This window comes from Scyliorhinus torazame, chromosome 12 (assembly GCF_047496885.1).
Source record: "Scyliorhinus torazame isolate Kashiwa2021f chromosome 12, sScyTor2.1, whole genome shotgun sequence".
NCBI classification, from domain to species: Eukaryota; Metazoa; Chordata; class Chondrichthyes; order Carcharhiniformes; family Scyliorhinidae; genus Scyliorhinus; species Scyliorhinus torazame.
Genome location: NC_092718.1, coordinates 169457933 through 169475197, shown reverse-complemented (window position 1 = coordinate 169475197; position 17265 = coordinate 169457933). Strand labels below are relative to the sequence as shown.

General features: G+C 45.9%; 1 protein-coding gene across 20 annotated transcripts in view; it reads left to right on the top strand.

The window, feature by feature from the left end:
- LOC140386732 (uncharacterized) overlaps positions 1-17265 on the top strand; it is a 387270-nt gene that overhangs the window by 131441 nt on the left and 238564 nt on the right. For 18 of the 20 annotated variants that reach the window (XM_072469351.1, XM_072469358.1, XM_072469363.1 and 15 more), the window contains 4 exons: positions 2952-3011; positions 3631-3666; positions 12731-12883; positions 15484-15519. The exons of 1 other annotated variant lie outside the window; for it this stretch is intronic. In XM_072469351.1, coding sequence (XP_072325452.1) covers positions 2952-3011; positions 3631-3666; positions 12731-12883; positions 15484-15519 — 285 coding nt within the window. The remainder of the gene's footprint in view (positions 1-2951; positions 3012-3630; positions 3667-12730; positions 12884-15483; positions 15520-17265) is intronic. One more of the 20 variants, XM_072469353.1, reaches the window with a different exon arrangement.

The window sequence follows — 17265 nt, the reverse complement described above, 5'->3', positions numbered from 1 at the left end:
CTCATTGGGCTCCCTAGTTGCACAACTCCACAGAAGGTGGGGCCGGGGATTAGCAGAGTTTACTCCACTCAAATGCTACAAGCACCAATGGCAGCTGAAACCCTTATTGACACAGCCCCTGTCACGCCCATCACATTCTCCAACTCTGCTGGATCTACACCCATCACATTCTCCAACTCTGCTAGATCTACACCCCTCACATTCTCCAACTCTACCAGATTTACACCTCTCACATTCTCCAACTCTGCTAGATCTGCACCCCTTACATTCCCCAACTCTACCAGATCTACACCCCACACACTCCCTAACTGTTTTAGCTCACTGGGCTAAATCGCTGGCTTTTAAAGCAGAGCAAGCAGGCCAGCAGCACGGTTCAATTCCCGTACCAGCCTCCCCAACAGGCGCCGGAATGTGGCGACTAGGGGCTTTTCACAGTAACTTCATTGAAGACTACTTGTGACAATAAGCGATTTTCATTTCATTTCATTTCACCTGGTGAGGCTGCCAACACTCACAGCATCCGCTACCTCATCCCAGGCTCGGTTCATGACTACTGGCTGGTGTCTTTGCCCCACCCTGGGGAAGAGGATGCTCCTCCTCTCCTCGACAGCATCCAGCATTCGGTCAGCACCAGCATCCAAAAATCTTGGTACCGGTCTTCGTGTAGCCATTTCCTTGGCTGGAATGACAATGTGGGGTGAGTGGAGCATTTAAAAGCTGCTCCAGCTTGTCAGGCCAACAAGGTGATTCCCGACCCCAGCGAATCATCGCCTGGAGAAATTGGGAATCGGGCGAGATTCCCTTGGGCAGAGTAATAGCCCATTTGTATGTTGTAAATCCCACCTCTGCTGCACTCCTAGCACCAGCGGGAACCACTCCCGTTTTTCCACTGGAGGGAGCATTAAGTTTCGAAACTGCAGATTTGTGCCAATAATCTATAATTGATTCTTATAATACATATCTATAAAAATATAGAAGAGTTGTGGTCTCATACCTATATCATTATGAGCTAACATATAGATAACAGCAGCCTAGAATCCTTAAGTTAGGCTTCTAAGTGCTGATATTGGTTAACTTAACAAGAGAATTTCTGCTATAATGTACCTGTCGATATACTCTATGCAGAGATAGCTTTGCTGGTTTGAAAACTCCGCATAGGAGGACATTTTCTTTTAGGACCCAGTCTATAGCTGGTAAAGCTGACTAATTTCCTTACATGGTGTGAAATGTATCTTAGTTGAGGTGTAAAGCTAACAATATGTTCAACTGGATAGGTTCACCTTGCCATGGGGGGGTGAGTAAAGATAGTAGACCATTAACAGTTGAAACTTCATTTGCCAAATATTTGTTCATTCCCCTATTATTTGTCATTCCAGTTGCCTCCTGTAACTTTTTTCGGCCTTCCTCTGTACTGACCAAACTTCCACAATTTGGCATCATTAAAAGATTAGATCAAAAATTATACCATGAGATTTTAGATAGAATGCGGAAGACAATTTATAAGCGCATTCTGCTTCAAATGGATTGCATCTACACAATTAAGTATGAGCAACAAATGCTGGTCTTGTCAGTGATGCACACAGCCCATCTAGAACTTAAAAAAAGAAAAAAATCGGTTTATGGTGATGAATCATTTTTAATAGTGTAGAACTACAATTTAAAAAGGCTGACTGATGATTCCATCGATAATGTTTAATAGCACAAGACCTGCAATTCACACATCTAAACATGGAATAAACTGTTTCTTCTAGATCAAATAGCATTTTTGCTAATTCAGTTGAAGAAGTAAGCCATTTGAATTTATGATTACTTTCCACCATCGGCTCTGTAAATGAATGCAGCAATCCAACATTTGTAATAGGCCTGAATTTTCACAGAACCATGGAGACTCCACAGAGCTTAAAAAATGGTGGGATGTGACCTGGATGTGGAAGTCTAGATCCCCATTTACAACATCCCAATTGCACTGTTAGCCGTAAGAGGGCAGAGTGTTACTCAGACATGAGAGAAACCAAACTCAGCAGAACCATTTAAACTCAGTGCTAAGTTCATACAGACTCCATTTTCTCTGTAGTGGAGGTCTTAACCTGCAATGTGGGAGCATTGACCAAAATGCTCTTGTGTTTATGTCTGTAGAACTGTCATGATGTGAAATTATTTAAATTTCTAGCCCTTTAAGAAATAAAAAAACAGGCTGCCCGTGTTGGTGAGAGTTGGAAAATCTCTGCTATATTAGATACAATGGTTATTTGTTGACATTTCCCCAAAGCCTATTATTATACCAGTATGAATGCTCCTCTGCGATCCCCATGTATAATTAGCTCAGCAGGGGATTCTCAGTTCACAGCTTGATTGACAGCTGAAATAAGTTATTGAAGGATTAGTTGTGTTTCATGTGGGGGTATGAATAGAAATCTGCTTTCATAAAGGATTAAGAACTTGAGATTTAAATGTTTTGAATGGGCTTTCATTTTTTTTAAATCCAATTTTAAGGGGCAGTTTAGCCTGGCCAATCCACCTACCCTGCACATCTTTGGGTTGTGGGGGTGAGACCCATGCAGACACGGGGAGAACGTGCAAACTCCCCATGAACTTGAATGGGCTTTCATGAATGGAGTGTGACTTTTAATATTGTGGAGTCTTTATTTTGTTTCATCTCAACATGGCACCTGAGGGCTATCCATGGTGATTTCTGGGTGAGTTGGCATAAAGGGTGTAAGGGCCAAGGTGATTGACATTAATTTGAAATGGGGCTATAAGGGGCCATTTGGGGTCATGGTTTGGTATTAAGTTAGCATATGGACATGGAGGCCCCATAGGGAGTGGGAAGGAGTGATGCGGTGAGGAGTGAGGCCTAGTAATACTGTGAAAAATATAATGCCAATAGTACAATTTACTGTTGAATTTGTTGAAGATCTAATGATTACAACTCACTTGTTCTTACATTCAAGGAGGTATACCAGGACAGATTCAAGGGGGTTTTCTTGGAACTATTCCAGGAGGCATTTCAGGTAATTTCATCTTTAATAACATTTTAGATTCATTGACATAAATGGAATGTTTCAATGTTGTGATCATCGTGTACTGTGTCCTTGTACTGTGCCTCAACACTCACACAACCAGGTGTATGACACAATTCTGGACAATTATGATTCCAAGGTGGCACTTGCCAACATTTGCCCCAAGACCAAGATGGTACCAGTGTCACCTGAGGTTCAGTGCCAGCTGCCTTAAGAGACTACACAATGGTGGGCAACACTGCCACCTTTATGAAGCTGGCACTTTCATCCACATCAGAAAGAATTGTCTCAATTGCCTATGCATTTTTTATGATGGAGCTAAATAGTACAAGTGGACCTTCATTTATTTCATGGCTGAGGGATTTTCCAGAAAATCTGTTGAGGCAGTCAAATGTCCGATGACTTTTTTGTAGGAATTTCCTTCCCTGCCCAAAATCCCACCCATGTTTTCTTGTGATTAAAGGTCCCTATACTTTGTTAGGTAGATTTGAATTTTTTTAAATTAATGATAAATATTTCATAAAAGGCATTATAAAATGACACATTTTCCTATTCTGTAAGTAGCTGGTTGTTGCTCTTGTTCTAATTTTTCAATCCTCTGTCATTTCAGATGGATATGCGGCAGCTAAAGCTGCTAAATATGGAGGTAATCTTTTTATTTTTGTCACTTGTTAAAGCATCAAATTTTATTGTATTATTGAGCACAGAAAATGAATGGGGAAAATTTTCTTGAAGTACCAATTGCACATAACAATTAAATTCATCAGTCAAAATTCTCACTGGTTGATTACTCCCCCCTGAGGGTTTCCCAGCAGCATGGGGTGGCTTCACTGGGAAATGGACTGTGGCTGAAGTTCCGACTGCAGCTGTGGAGGATCAGCAACTCACCCTTGCATCTAAAACTTTCAAGCTCCTGACCATTTAAACTGTTGAATGTTGTCAGTTTCGTTGGAAAGCTCTGAGGCCTCCTGGGTAGATTTCCATTCACCCCACCCATCTGTCACCCTAATCATTGTATCAGCAATCTGATCAAATGGATGGGCATGGCCAAGCTGACTCTCAGGGCCACCGAGTATTGGGACACCTCATGCACAGGTCCACGGCAGATGAAGCAGAGGATTAGCAGAGTCCACACAAAGAACACATGCTGGCCGCTGAAACATTCTTTGGCACACAGCCCCTACCAGGATATAACCTCATTGGTGAGGCCATCTGCTAACCCACTCCTAAGCCTCAGGTGAATTCTGCAGCCCTGCCAGTCAAACTAGCCCTATTTGTGTCACATAGTATGAGTATGAAACCTGGACTCACCCAGGAGACACAAACAGTTTTCTGACACAATCTCAGTGTTAAATATCTCAATATCTCATAGCTGCAAAGCTCCCAGCAAAGGCTCACATCTCTCATCTTTAGACTGTGCCCTCACTTCAGCATCTTAACATAGAGCCGTATGTCTGCACAGTATGAACATCTCCACCACACAGGCAGCTGCCACTCTTCTGGCAGGCAGGCACAAGGCTGGGGGAATGTCGATGAGGGTGCAAGTCCAGAGTGCCAGGTACATCGGTGGCTGCCCTGCTGGTAGGAGTGCAGCCGATAGTCAGGAAAAAGGCAGCATATGACGTTCACTGCTGACCATCTCTCGGCCATCTCTCCTCGCCTCTGCAAGAACCTGTGCCCTCCCAGAATCCAGATAACCTGGAGCCTCCCCTCGACTGTGCACCTTCAATAAGATCCCGGCTATATCCCCGGCTCAATATCCAAGCTTAGCTCAGTGGAACAGGCAGTCATAGGCACGGCTTGAGCCTCATGTCCATGAGGCTACACAGGGGTGTCACTGTCACCAGACCATGAGGCTCACCATCACTCAGGGAATGAAGGGAGGGGTCACCATGACCGGAGGCAGTGGAGCAATGTCGGGGGTCATGGGACAGTGTAAGTGACCCGGCTAGATCTCTGTCACTGGCTCAGTAACGCAGCGCTGGGCAGTGGGAGTTGGGGTGAATGGATGGTGAAGGGATGCATGCCCTTGCCGAATGTCTCCCTCCCCTCCCCTTAACAGATATGGAATTCCGAACACAGCCAGCGATACCTGCTGTCTGCTTGGCCACTCCTGCCATCGCTGATGTACGGTGGCAAGGGTGTCAGGCCCAAGTCCAGGCAACACCCTGCATGACAGGAGCCTGCTGCAGAACTGCAGGAGCCTACTGGTGAGGCTCAAGTGCCGGCTGTCCATCAGACCGAGGGGAGGGAACAAAGGCAGCTAATCTATACGGCTCGTGCCTACCATCGGCAATGGTTCTACAAGGAGTTGTCGGACACCATGCCTAAACTGCTCTGCCTAAATGAGGAAACCACACGACCTTTGTGCCAGGTGGTGGTGAACCTGGGATAGGAGGAGGACGCCCGCTCTCAATGGCTGTCAATTAACGGCTGCCCTCAACATTTGTGCCTCCGGGTTCTTCCAGGGCTCGAGCAGGGACATGTGCGTGATTTCCCAAACATCTGAGCACAGTTGTATCCGCGATGTCACTGACTCCCAATATTCCCAGACCTCAGACTGGATCACTTTTATCCTGGACCAATCCCACCAGGGTAACTGGGCTGCATTACTATCTGTCATTGCTGCCATATCCCAGGTTCAGGGCACTATCAATGGCATCCATGTCACCCTCCAAACAACTCTACACAAGGGGTGCCCTTCATCAGCAGGAAGGGGTTCCATGCCCTGAGCGTGCAGTTGGTGTGTGATCACCAGCAGTACATCATATACCTATATGCATGCTATCAAGATAGTGTACAGGACACTGAGATTCCCTGCGCCTTTGAGATGCCCCCCACCCCCCAGGTAAAGGGTTGGCTAGTGGGTGACAAGGCCTACCCGCTGAGGTCATGGCTGATGGCGCCTGTGCAGAGACCCCAGACCGAGGCGGAGAACCGTTATAATGAAGCGGGTTATCGAGGATTGAGCTGCTGAAGATGCACTTTGGCTGTCTGGAGCCCTCTGGTGATGCAAACTGCAAACCACCCTCAGAGGGTCTCGGGCATCGTGGTGGCGTGTTGCGTGTTGTACAACCTGGCACAGTAGCGGGAAACTTGATAGAGGAGGAGGGACTTCAGGCCCTGTCAGCTGAGGAGGACCAGGAGAGCATCATCGGGATCCCATGGAGTACCCAGAGTTTGCTCAACAGGGCATGGCCAGGGTCATCAAACCAGGGATACTCTTACCCAGACACGATTCACCGACTATGCGGCCAACAGTCTGGCATCTACATCACCATCACTCTCAATGTCCCCAAGCCTTCCTGTCCCATTACCCACACGCCCTTACCTGTTCAAGCCCACTTCTCTTTACTCTTTCATTCCCCCTTTCCATCACCCTGTTACCCCACCCCTTGCTCCCTGCCCCTCAACATCTCCCCTCTTCCTACAACCAAGGCTCCCCTTCCTGCCCTCCAAGGGTCATCTCAGCATCGCACCCGGGCCTGGGCTGGCAGGGTCAGCGGGTTTCCTCGGCAGAATGAAGAATGATGATGACTCGCTGTGAGATGAGTTCTGGTGTTCCTCATTATCTGAGAAAGTCTGACTCAAGTCTTTTTGACAGCGCCCAGATGATCCCTGGTTGTGCGATTGGTGCTCCTCCTTTTGGGCCTGTTCTTTTGGGGGGGGAGGTTTGGTGGGAGATGGAGCGAGGTTTGGGGTCATAGACTGAGGATGCTGTCAGATCCAGGTGCTTCACGCTGCTGCTCTTATGTCCTGTCAGTTTTTGGTGAGGATAGAAGGCCTGTGGGACTCCTGTGGGTACGAGGTGCACTGACATCCACAACCCGCCTATGTGAGGTAGAGCCAGCTCAGAGTGGTAATGTAAATGTGTTTAATAGAATGGAGGCAGCCAGCTTATTTCCGCACCCGGCTGGCCTCAGATGCCCTCGGTGGTCGTCCTCTGGAGGGCCTGGATCTGGAGGGGCCCAGCTGCCTTTCGGGTGTCACAGGTGATGATGTGTCAGCCTTTCAGTCGCTTCCCATGAGATGTGCCTGCGTCAGGAAGGGGGAATTCAGAAGGGCTGGGGACCTCCAGCACCTCCCTGGTGGGAGGCTCCGAGGTGGGCCCCATCACCAATCCTCCCTTGGGGTGCTCGCTGGCCCTTGGGCTACTCCATGGGATGTCGGGCAGTCGGAGTGAGCTTCATAGCCTCAACATCATCTGGAACAGCCAGTCCTGGAGGCCCATCATTGCCTGTATCATGGCTTCAAAGACCTCAGCCATGGTGCTCTGTGACTGCGACATGTCCCTCAGTGAGTGAACCATGCCCCTCTGTACCTCGAATATATCCCTCTGTGAAAGCGTTGTGTCCCTCAGCTGAATTGTAGGCGCTGGGATGTTGCTGACACACCCTCCTGTGAGGTTTGGCTCTGAATTTGCATCTGGACCAGTGATGGGATAACCTCTTCCAGCAGTGCAACATATGTCATGGGGGCAGCTGTTTCCTGGGATCGGGCAGCTCTCCTACTGGCCGGTCAGGAGTTCCTGCCTCCACCTGACGTGCTAGCCAGTGTGTGGTGCTCACCAGAGGGTAACACGGGAGCCTTCCACTAACATGTCCACCGATGTGGTTGTCTCTGCACTGGTGGATGGTGCAGGTGAATGCAGTGCTGAGGATTCAGTGTCCTCCCTGGAGGTCTGCTGCAGGATGTTCTTGGGGGTTTAGGTGGTGGGGCATGAAGTCCGGACAACCCCGCTTCATCTGGTGGTGATCCTGGAATACAAAGGACATGGGGTCAGTTTTTGGGAAGGACAAGAATTTGGGAAATGAAAGATTCACCTGAGATAGGACATCTGGATAAAGTTGCATTGGACTCTCTTCTTTGGTATATATCGAACACAATGTCAATGATTGCTCGCTCATTTGCCTCCCCCGGAAGTTCAATGGCCCTCTCTTCCGAGGGGTTGCAGATGCATATCTCCAGAATGCTCCCACCCGTCTTATGACACATCCTTCTGTTGTGGCCTATTCATCCTTGGGTCACAGAAAGGACACTGTGAGGCACCGACAGGCCAGGGTGGGTATATTTATAGCTGGTGGTATATGTGGTCAAGGTGTCTAGCCAAAGTGGGTAAAGGCAGATGGCAGGGATTAGGGACTGGAGTGATGCTTCGGGCACACAGGTGGTCCTTCATCCTAGCAGCTCGAAGAAGGTAATTCACCTTCTTTCTGCATTACATGCCAGTCCTCCTGTTCAGGCTGCCAGCACTCAATGCCTCTGCCACCTCATACCAGGCTTGGTTCATGGCAGATAGCTGATGTCTGCAGCCCACCCTGAGGAAAGGGACTTCCCTCCTCTCAACTGTGTCCAGCATCCTTTCAATGTCAGCAACCAGGAACATTGGTGTTGGTCTTCGTGCAGCCATCTCCTTGGCTGGAATTTGTGGTGAGTGGATCGCTTAAACGCTGCTCCAGCTTGACAGGCTAACGAGGTGATTCCCGACCCCAGCGAATCACTCGCCTGGAGAATCGGGCGGATTCACATGAGCAAAGTGATAGCCCATTTGCATGCTGTGAATCTCGGCTCTCCAGCACCCCTAGTGTCAGAGGGAAGCACTCCGGTTTTCTTGCTGGTGGGAGCACTGAGTGGCGATTCAGGAGGATTTATCAGAATTTTAAACTGGGTTCTTTTTCCTCTTGCAGCATTGCAGTGTTTCAACCATACCTGTCAGTACCAAGACGTTACTAGAATTAAGCATTAGACATACATAATTGGGCCCCTGGGTACTACTTCCATCATAAATGACATTTAGCACATTTATCTCAGATTCTTGTGCACGGTGGACAGCACTAGTCAAGAGTGTTTATGTAATTTATCAACTGATGTATGTGAAAGGGTGTACAAATCTGGTATTCTCCCTAAAACTGTGACTTCAAGGACAGTTCAAGTTTTCCCATGGTTGAGATTAATAGGTAATAAATAAAAGCAAAATACTGCGGATGCTGGAAATCTGAAATGAAAAGAGAAAATTCTGGAAAACCTCAGCAGGTCTGGCAGCATCTATGAAGAGTTGACGTTTCGGATCGAAACTAACCGAACTGCATTACTTTGTAAATTAGGTGGCACGGTGGCTCAGTGGTCAGCACTGCTGCCTCACAGCGCCAGGGACCCGGGCCCAATTCCAACCTCGGGTTACTGTCTGTGTGGAGTTTGCATTTTCTCCCCATGTCTGCATGGGTTTCATCCGGGTGCTCCAGTTTCCTCCCACAGTCCAAAGATGTGCAGATTCAGTGGATTGGCCTTGATAAATTGCCCTTAGTGCACGAAATGTTAGGTGGGGTTACAAGGTTATGGGGATTGAGTGGGGGCATGGGTCTAGGCGGAGAGCTCTTTCAGAGGGTTGGTGCAGACTTGATGGGCCAAATGGCCTCCTTCTGCACTGCAGAGATTCTGTGATTCTACGAAAAAATCCTTCTGTAGAACTGAAGCAAGGTTGAAATGTACAGAATTATATAGTTGGATAGGGGTCCCGGAGGAAGTGGGGCAGAATAGAAGACCAGGGATAAGTTGGGGCAAAGGAGATGTGGACAAATCTATCCTAGATATAAGACAAAGGGGAGTGTTAATAGTGCCATGAAGGGCTGAAGGGTGCTAATGGTGGCAAAAGGTTATTCATAGAATTTACAGTCCAGAAGGAGGCCATTCAGCCCATCGAGTCTGCACCGGCTCTTGGAAAGAGCACCCTACCCAAGGTCAACACCTCCACCCTATCCCCATAACCCAGCAACCCCACCCAACACTAAGGGCAATTTTGGACACTAAGGGCAATTTATCATGGCCAATCCACCTAACCTGCACATCTTTGGACTGCGGGAGGAAGCCGGAGCACCCGGAGGAAACCCACGCACACACTGGGAGGATGTGCAGACTCCGCACAGACAGCGACCCAAGCCGGACACGAACCTGGGATCCTGGAGCTGTGAAGCAATTGTGCTATCCACAATGCCACCGTGAGATAGCGGAATGTGTTAATGGGAACAACTGAACAGCCAAGGACAGGTGGCCACGGGGTGGAGCTAAAAAACAACGGACTACAAAAATGGAGGGTACGGTTTATAATGGAGGTGGAAGTTTACTTTCTAAAGTTGTTGGAAATCCATCTTGAGTCCGGATAGACCTATTACAGCCTATTTTTGCACGTTGGTTTTATTTAGTTTCTTTATTTATCCCTTCATGTTGCACTGTAATGGTTGTTATATAGCCATTCACAACTCACCTGGACACACATGTATGTTGTTTTTTTTAACAAACCTATTACCACTCTCTTTAAATGTTTTGCACCATGAAATCTATTTGTGATTTAATTTCACCCTCCCTGCACCCTATAGGTGTTTACAGTATGGAAACAGGCCCTTCGGCCCCGCTTGTCCATGCCGCCCAGTTTCTATCACTAAGCTAGTCCCACTTGCCCGCATTTGGCCCCTATCCCTCTATACCCACCCTGCCCATGTAACTGTCTAACTGTTTTTTAAAGGAAATAATTGTACTTGCCTCCACCACTGCCTCTGGCAGCTCGTACCAAATGCTCACCACCCTCTGTGTGAAACAATTTCCCCTCTGGTCTCTTTTGTATCTCTCCACTCTCACCTTAAACCTTTCCCCTCTAGTTCTAGATTTCTCTACCTTTGGGAAAAGATGTTGACTATCTACCTTATCGATGCTCCTCGTTATTTTATGGACCTCTATAAGATCACCCCTAAGCCTCCTACGCTCCAGGGGAAAAAAATCCCAGCCTATCCAGCTTCTCCTTATAACTCAGACTATGAAGTCCTGGTAGCATCCTCGTAAATCTCTTCTGCACTCTTTCTAGTTTCACAATATCCTTCCTATAATAGGGTGACCAGAACTGTACACAATATTCCATCTGTGGTCTTACCAATGTCTTGTACAACTTCAACAAGACGTCCCAACTCCTGTATTCAATATTCTGACCAATAAAACCTAGCATTCTGAAGGCCTTCTTCATCACCCTGTCCAACTGCGACACCACCTTCAAGGAGCTATGAACCTGCACCCCTAGGTCTCTTTGTTCTGTAGCTCTCTGCAACTCCCTACTATTAACTGAGCAGGTCCTGCCCTGATTTGATCTCCAAAAATGCATCACCTCACATTTATCCAAATTAAACTCCATCTGCCATTCATCGGCCCACTGCCCCAATTCGTCAATATCCTGTTGCAATCTTGTATAACTTTTTTCACTATTCACTCTGCCACCAATCTTGGTGTCATCTGCAAACTTCTTAACCATGCCTCCTACATTCTCACCCAAATCATTAATATATATAACAAGTAACGGGGACTCAACACATATCCCTGAGGCACACCGCTGGTCACAGGCCTCCAGTTTGAAAAACATCCCTCCACTACCTCCCTTTGGCTTCAGTCGCCAAGCTAATTTTGAATCCAATTGGCTGTCTCACCCTGGATTCCGTGGGATTTAACCTTTTGCAACAACCTACCATGCAGTACCTTGTCAAAGGCCTTGCTAAAGTCCGTGTAGACAACGTCGACCACACTGCTCTCATCTACCTTCTTGGTTACCCCTTCAAAAAACTCAATCAAATTCGCGAGACATGACTTTCCCCTTACAAAGCCATGCTGACTTCCCTAATTATCCCTTGCGTGTCTAAATGCCTATAGATCCTATCTCTCAGAATACCGTCTAACAATTTAAACACTACAGAAGTAAGACTAACCGATCTGTCGTTCCCAGGCTAATCCCTACAGCCCTTTTTAAACAAGGGCACAACATTTGCTACCCTCCAATCTTCAGGCACCTCTCCTGTGGCTGTCGATGATTCAAATATCTCAGCTGGGGGGCTGGCAATTTCCTCCCTAGCATCCCACAACATCCTGGGATACATTTCATCAGGTCCTGGGGATTTATCTATCTTGATGCGCTTTAATACCTCCAGCACCTCCTTCTTTGTATAATGCATACTCCTCAAGACATCACTTTTTATTTCCTTAAGATTCGTGTCTTTCTGTACAGTAAATATTGATGAGAAATATTGATTTATGACCTCTCCCATACCTTGTGGATCTGCACATAGATGATCTTGTTTGTCCTTAAGAGACCCTACCATCTCCCTAGTCACCCTTTTACCCTTCATGTATCTGTAAAAGCTCTTTGGATTTTCCTTTGACTTATCTGCCTAGACAATCTCATGTTCCCTTTTTGTCCTCCTGACTTCTCTCTTAACTCCATTCCGACAAGTTCTATACTCTTCAAGGGATACACTTAATCCCAGCTGCCTATGCATGTCATATGCCTCCTTCTTCCTTTTGACCATGGCTTATCCCGAGTCATCCAGACAATCACAGACTTTCCCTTTGTTCTTCCTAAATGCCCCCCCCCCCCCCGCCCGCCATCAAAACATTTCTGAAAATATTTCTATTTTATATCCCGATAAAAGTCGTGTTGACCTGAAAAATTAACTCTGTTTCTGCCCATGCATTCAGCCCGATCTGCTGAGCATTTCCAGCGCTTTGTCTTTATTTCAGATTTCTAGCATCCGGGTTATTTTGCTTTTGTAAGCTGCAAACCATCTCCCCGTGAGAAAAAGTACTGCCAAAGAGAGAATGGCATTAGTATCAGCAGTGTGCTCTTCTGTTGGGTTTATTTGGATTCTAATAATTCTAACTGCCCTGTTCTGTCATTCCAGGAGGAGTACCAGGACAGCTTCCAGGAGGTGTACCAGGACAGCTTCCAGGAGGTGTACCAGGACTGATTCCAGGAGGTGTACCAGGACTGATTCCAGGAGGTGTACCAGGGCTGATTCCAGGAGGTGTACCTAGAGGTACAGGAGGTGCTGCAGGTAATCTGATCTCTCATGAATAATATTTTAGATTCACTAAGATAAGTCAAATAGAAAGCGATGGAGATAGAAGCAAGAATGGACCATTCAACGCAAACATGGCCAACCTCTCTCTTCAACTCCACTTTCCCTTCTGCTCCCCACACTTGATTCCCTGAGAGGCCAAAAAATAAGTCTGTCTCAGCCTTAAATATATTCATAGGTGGCACAATCATATTGAATAAAACCTTAGGGATTTACCTGGATTAGCTCAGATCAATTGCACAGAAGCATTGGTTTGCTTGATAAACTAAGGGGGCGGTTCTCTGGCTGCGTTGCACCCAGCTCAAATCCCGCTATGACGGGAGATTTGTGGGACAGTCCCAAAATTAGTTTTGCGGTCGGTGCCAAACAGTTTCCCATTCGCCTGACCTGCTCCAGCTGGTGTGATCAGAATCTTGCCCAGAAATGGCAAGAGCCTTATTTACATTAGCTTTAAGCTCATTAATGAGATTAAAGTAGAACGAGATTAAAGGTGACAGGCAGGACTGATATCAGGAGGAGAGAGCTGGTAACTTACCCTTACAACTCGTAGGCGGTCATTCAGTCTTCTTCCTATATTGGATGCCATTCCTCCTTGTCATGCTGCTGGCAAAAACTGCAGCTGCCCCCACGTCCCAGATGGGATTAGCCACATTGCTTAGGGGTCATTTACCCCTCGGGGTTATTGTGTCTCTCCACTATGGCATCCAGAAGCCTGGCCGGGTCTGCACCCTGAAAGCGAGGATCAGGTCTCTGCACTGCCATCTTCCTGGCTGGACTGGGAGTGAGTGCTGAGGGCCCATTTAAATGCAGCTCTCCCATGTTAGCAATGAACAGCTGAGCCCTGAACTGGGCAAATCAGTGATGTCTACGGACTCTGGTTCAGTGTGACTCACATGAGGGACTGCTATCCACCCAACGGGAATCACTCTGTACTTTCTGCCCAAAATGATACTTAGAGGGCAGGATTGTCCGGTCCCCCAGCCGCGTGTTTTTCAGCAGCGGCAGGATTCTGGTCTCATTGCTGTCAATGGGAATTCCCATTGAAGCCACCCCTCACTGCCGGGAAACCCACAAGAGGGGGTGCGTTGCCAGCGGGACCAGAGAATTCCACCAGCATGACTAGCTGGAGAATTTTGGCCTGAGTCATTTCTTCGGCAGAATCGCAGCGTAAGTGTGAAATTCAAGTGTTATTCTTGCCTGAATGAGATTATAATGGGATTAACACCACCAGAGTTGGTAGCAACCACCTGTCAACATTCTGTATTCAATGTTACCACAGATATGAGTGATGGAGCTTCAAACACTGATCCCAAATTCACTGTCCATGTCTGCAACTTTCCAGATACATCATCAATCATCAGTTTTTGGGAAATATTTCTGGAATATCTATTATGATATGGAAACCTGTTGGTAGCGCAGCATAATGATATTCAAGCAACCTTTGTTCAGCAAGCTTTAGTGTAACAAATTGTACCAGAATTAATTTGAGAGACAATTGCCCTTCCTCGTTCAGTTTTTTTGGATGCAACAGCTGTGATTCTGTACAAATACAATTCTGAACATTATAGCCAAGTTCCGCACACATGAGTGAGGCCTCAACTGGGACCTGGGATTCATGTCGCATTATATTCATCCCCCACCATCTGGCCTGCAAAATCCTACCAACTGTCCTGGCTTGACACAATTCACACCTCTTTAACCTGGGGTAACCCCATCTCTGGATCTGTAAAGATTTAATCACCTGCTAATGCTCGTATTCCAAGCATTGTCTGGCATCTTTGAATCTGTCTATATATATGTTTCTGGAACATACCTCTTCATTCACCTGAGGAAGGAGGAGCGCTCCGAAAGCTAGTGACATCGAAACAAACCTGTTGGACTTTAACCTGGTGTTGTAAGACTTCTTACTGATTCTGTACAAAGACCATTAAACAGTCAGGTAAATTGCAGATGCTCTATGGAAAAAATAGGATGGCATGGGCTAATAATTTATTTTATTCCATATTCTCTTTGGATCTTACACACTTGGGTTAATATTGAATATGTCAGGAATGCAGCTTCTCTGGATTGAGGGCCTCCTGTTTTTCTTCACAATGTGACTCGTTGTTCCATTCTGTATGTTTAGAGTTTAGAAGGATGAGAGGGAATCTGATTGAGGTATATAAAATACTAAAAGGAATTGAAAAAGTAAACATAGACTCAATGTTCCCCTTTGCAGGGCAAACTAGAATGAGAGGTCACAGATATAGGTTGAGAGGCGGTAGATTTAGAACTGAGATGAGGAAGAACTACTTCTCGCCGAGGGTGGTGAATTTGTGGAACTCGCTGCCTCATAGTGTGGTGGAATCTGAGTCATCAAATGGTTTCAAGACGGAAATAGATATATTTCTAACTTTAAAAAATGGTTAAAGGGATATAGGGAACAGGTAGGGAGGTGGATTTGAGACCAGGAAGAGATCAGCCATGATCTGATTGATTGGCGGAGCAAACTCGAAGAACTGAATTGCCTACTTCTCCTAATTGCTATGTTGCTGGTCATTGCTATGTCATAACTTTCCAATCCTCTGCCATTGCAGATGTATATGCGGCGGCTAAAGCTGCTAAATATGGAGGTAAGTTTTCATGTTATTTGTAAAAGTATAAAATTATAAATATTCCATGTTTACAAATGAAATCAAAAAAATCATCTCGACTGTACTTAACGGTGCAATGGTGGTGGGCATTAACTTGGGATTCACCTGTATTTCTGCAAAATGGAACACTCTGTAGCTGTGCGGGCTGGTTGGGAGGTGCATGTTTCTAATGTATACCTCTGAAAATAAATACTTTTTAAAAGTGACAAAAAAATCTTGAAAATCTTTTCAGCGCTTTTGGACACATATCCATGCAAATGTCTCTCAAATAACATAAAAGACAAATTTATGCATGGTGATATGTTTCAGAAGAAGTTTTTTTGAAACAACCCAAAGAGGTAGCAGGCACAGAAAGAGAACTCGGGAAATGAAACAAATGCATCCATAGCCTACACAATGCCTGCTGGTTATCATGTTTTTCAACGAGATCTGTTTAGCTGAGAGCAGGATATTGCAATTTTTTATTGGTATCATAAAGGTTAAACTTTCAGACATCTTCATGATGGCTGTTGGTTATTTCCTATGGTGTGGCTACAGTGCAATTTGAGAAATGTTTTATTAAGATTAGAGTACAAATACAAAATTTCAGCCAGTCTTGTGAGGGTGTTCAATATATTGCTTTAGATGTTGAGCAAAATAGATATGGAATAACTTTAGATCCGCAATCCTATTTAGCAAGTGTTACACCATCCTGGTTAATTGATGTATATCTAAAGAAGAGACAGAACAAATCCAATGCTCGATGGGAGATTTGAACTGGTTGCACACTCCGATTAAACCAGATGCTAGTTTTGATGTGTTAATTAATTGCTACAACTTCACACACAAATGTAAAGAGTATTTTCAGGGCAAATAAAACATTAAGTTAAATCTGGATAAATGTGCACGTGGGCTCCCATCCTTAGCTGAACTAAAGAAAAAGCTGAAGATGGATGGACCTGGGACACCACCCCTGACAAACTCCAGCAGTTACGTCATGAGGCTTAGATGATTGAATTCCAAGGATTACAACCATCTTCCTTTGATTACGACTCCAACCAGTGTAGATTCTTTCTCCTGATCCCCACTGACTTCAGTTTCATTGGGGTTCCTTGATGCTACACCTGGTGAATTCCTGGATTCAGTTAGTGGGTAATAACAGGGTATTCGCTTGTGACCCTACAAATAGAACAAGATTGAAACTGTGGAGTTTGGGTGAGGATATTTATGTTTTTAATACGTATCTCTAAAACATGTCAAGATCCAGTTCTACGAACACTGAGCAGAAGTAGGTCATTCAGCCCCTTGAACCTTCTCCACCGTTTAATAAGATCACTGATCTGATAGTAACCTCATATCTGCATCCTGCCTACCCCTGATAACCTATCCATGCTTACCAAGAATCTATCCAACTCGGTCTTAAAAATATTCTGACTTTGCTTCCACCTCCTTTTCAGAAACGAGTTCCAACGATTCACGACCCTCATATGTTGCCTCATCTTAGTTTTAAATGGGCAATCCCCTATTTAAAACAGTGACCCTTAGTTCCAGATTCTCTCACAAGAAGACCCTGTCAAGACCCCTCAGGATCTTCTATGTTTCAATCAAATTGCCTCTTACTCTTCGAAATCCCAGGATACAAGCCTAGCCGGTCCAACCTTTCCTCATAAGACAGCCCACCCATTCCAGGTATCAGTCTGGTACGAAAACAGAAAATGCTGGACAATCTCAGCAGGCCTCAGCAGA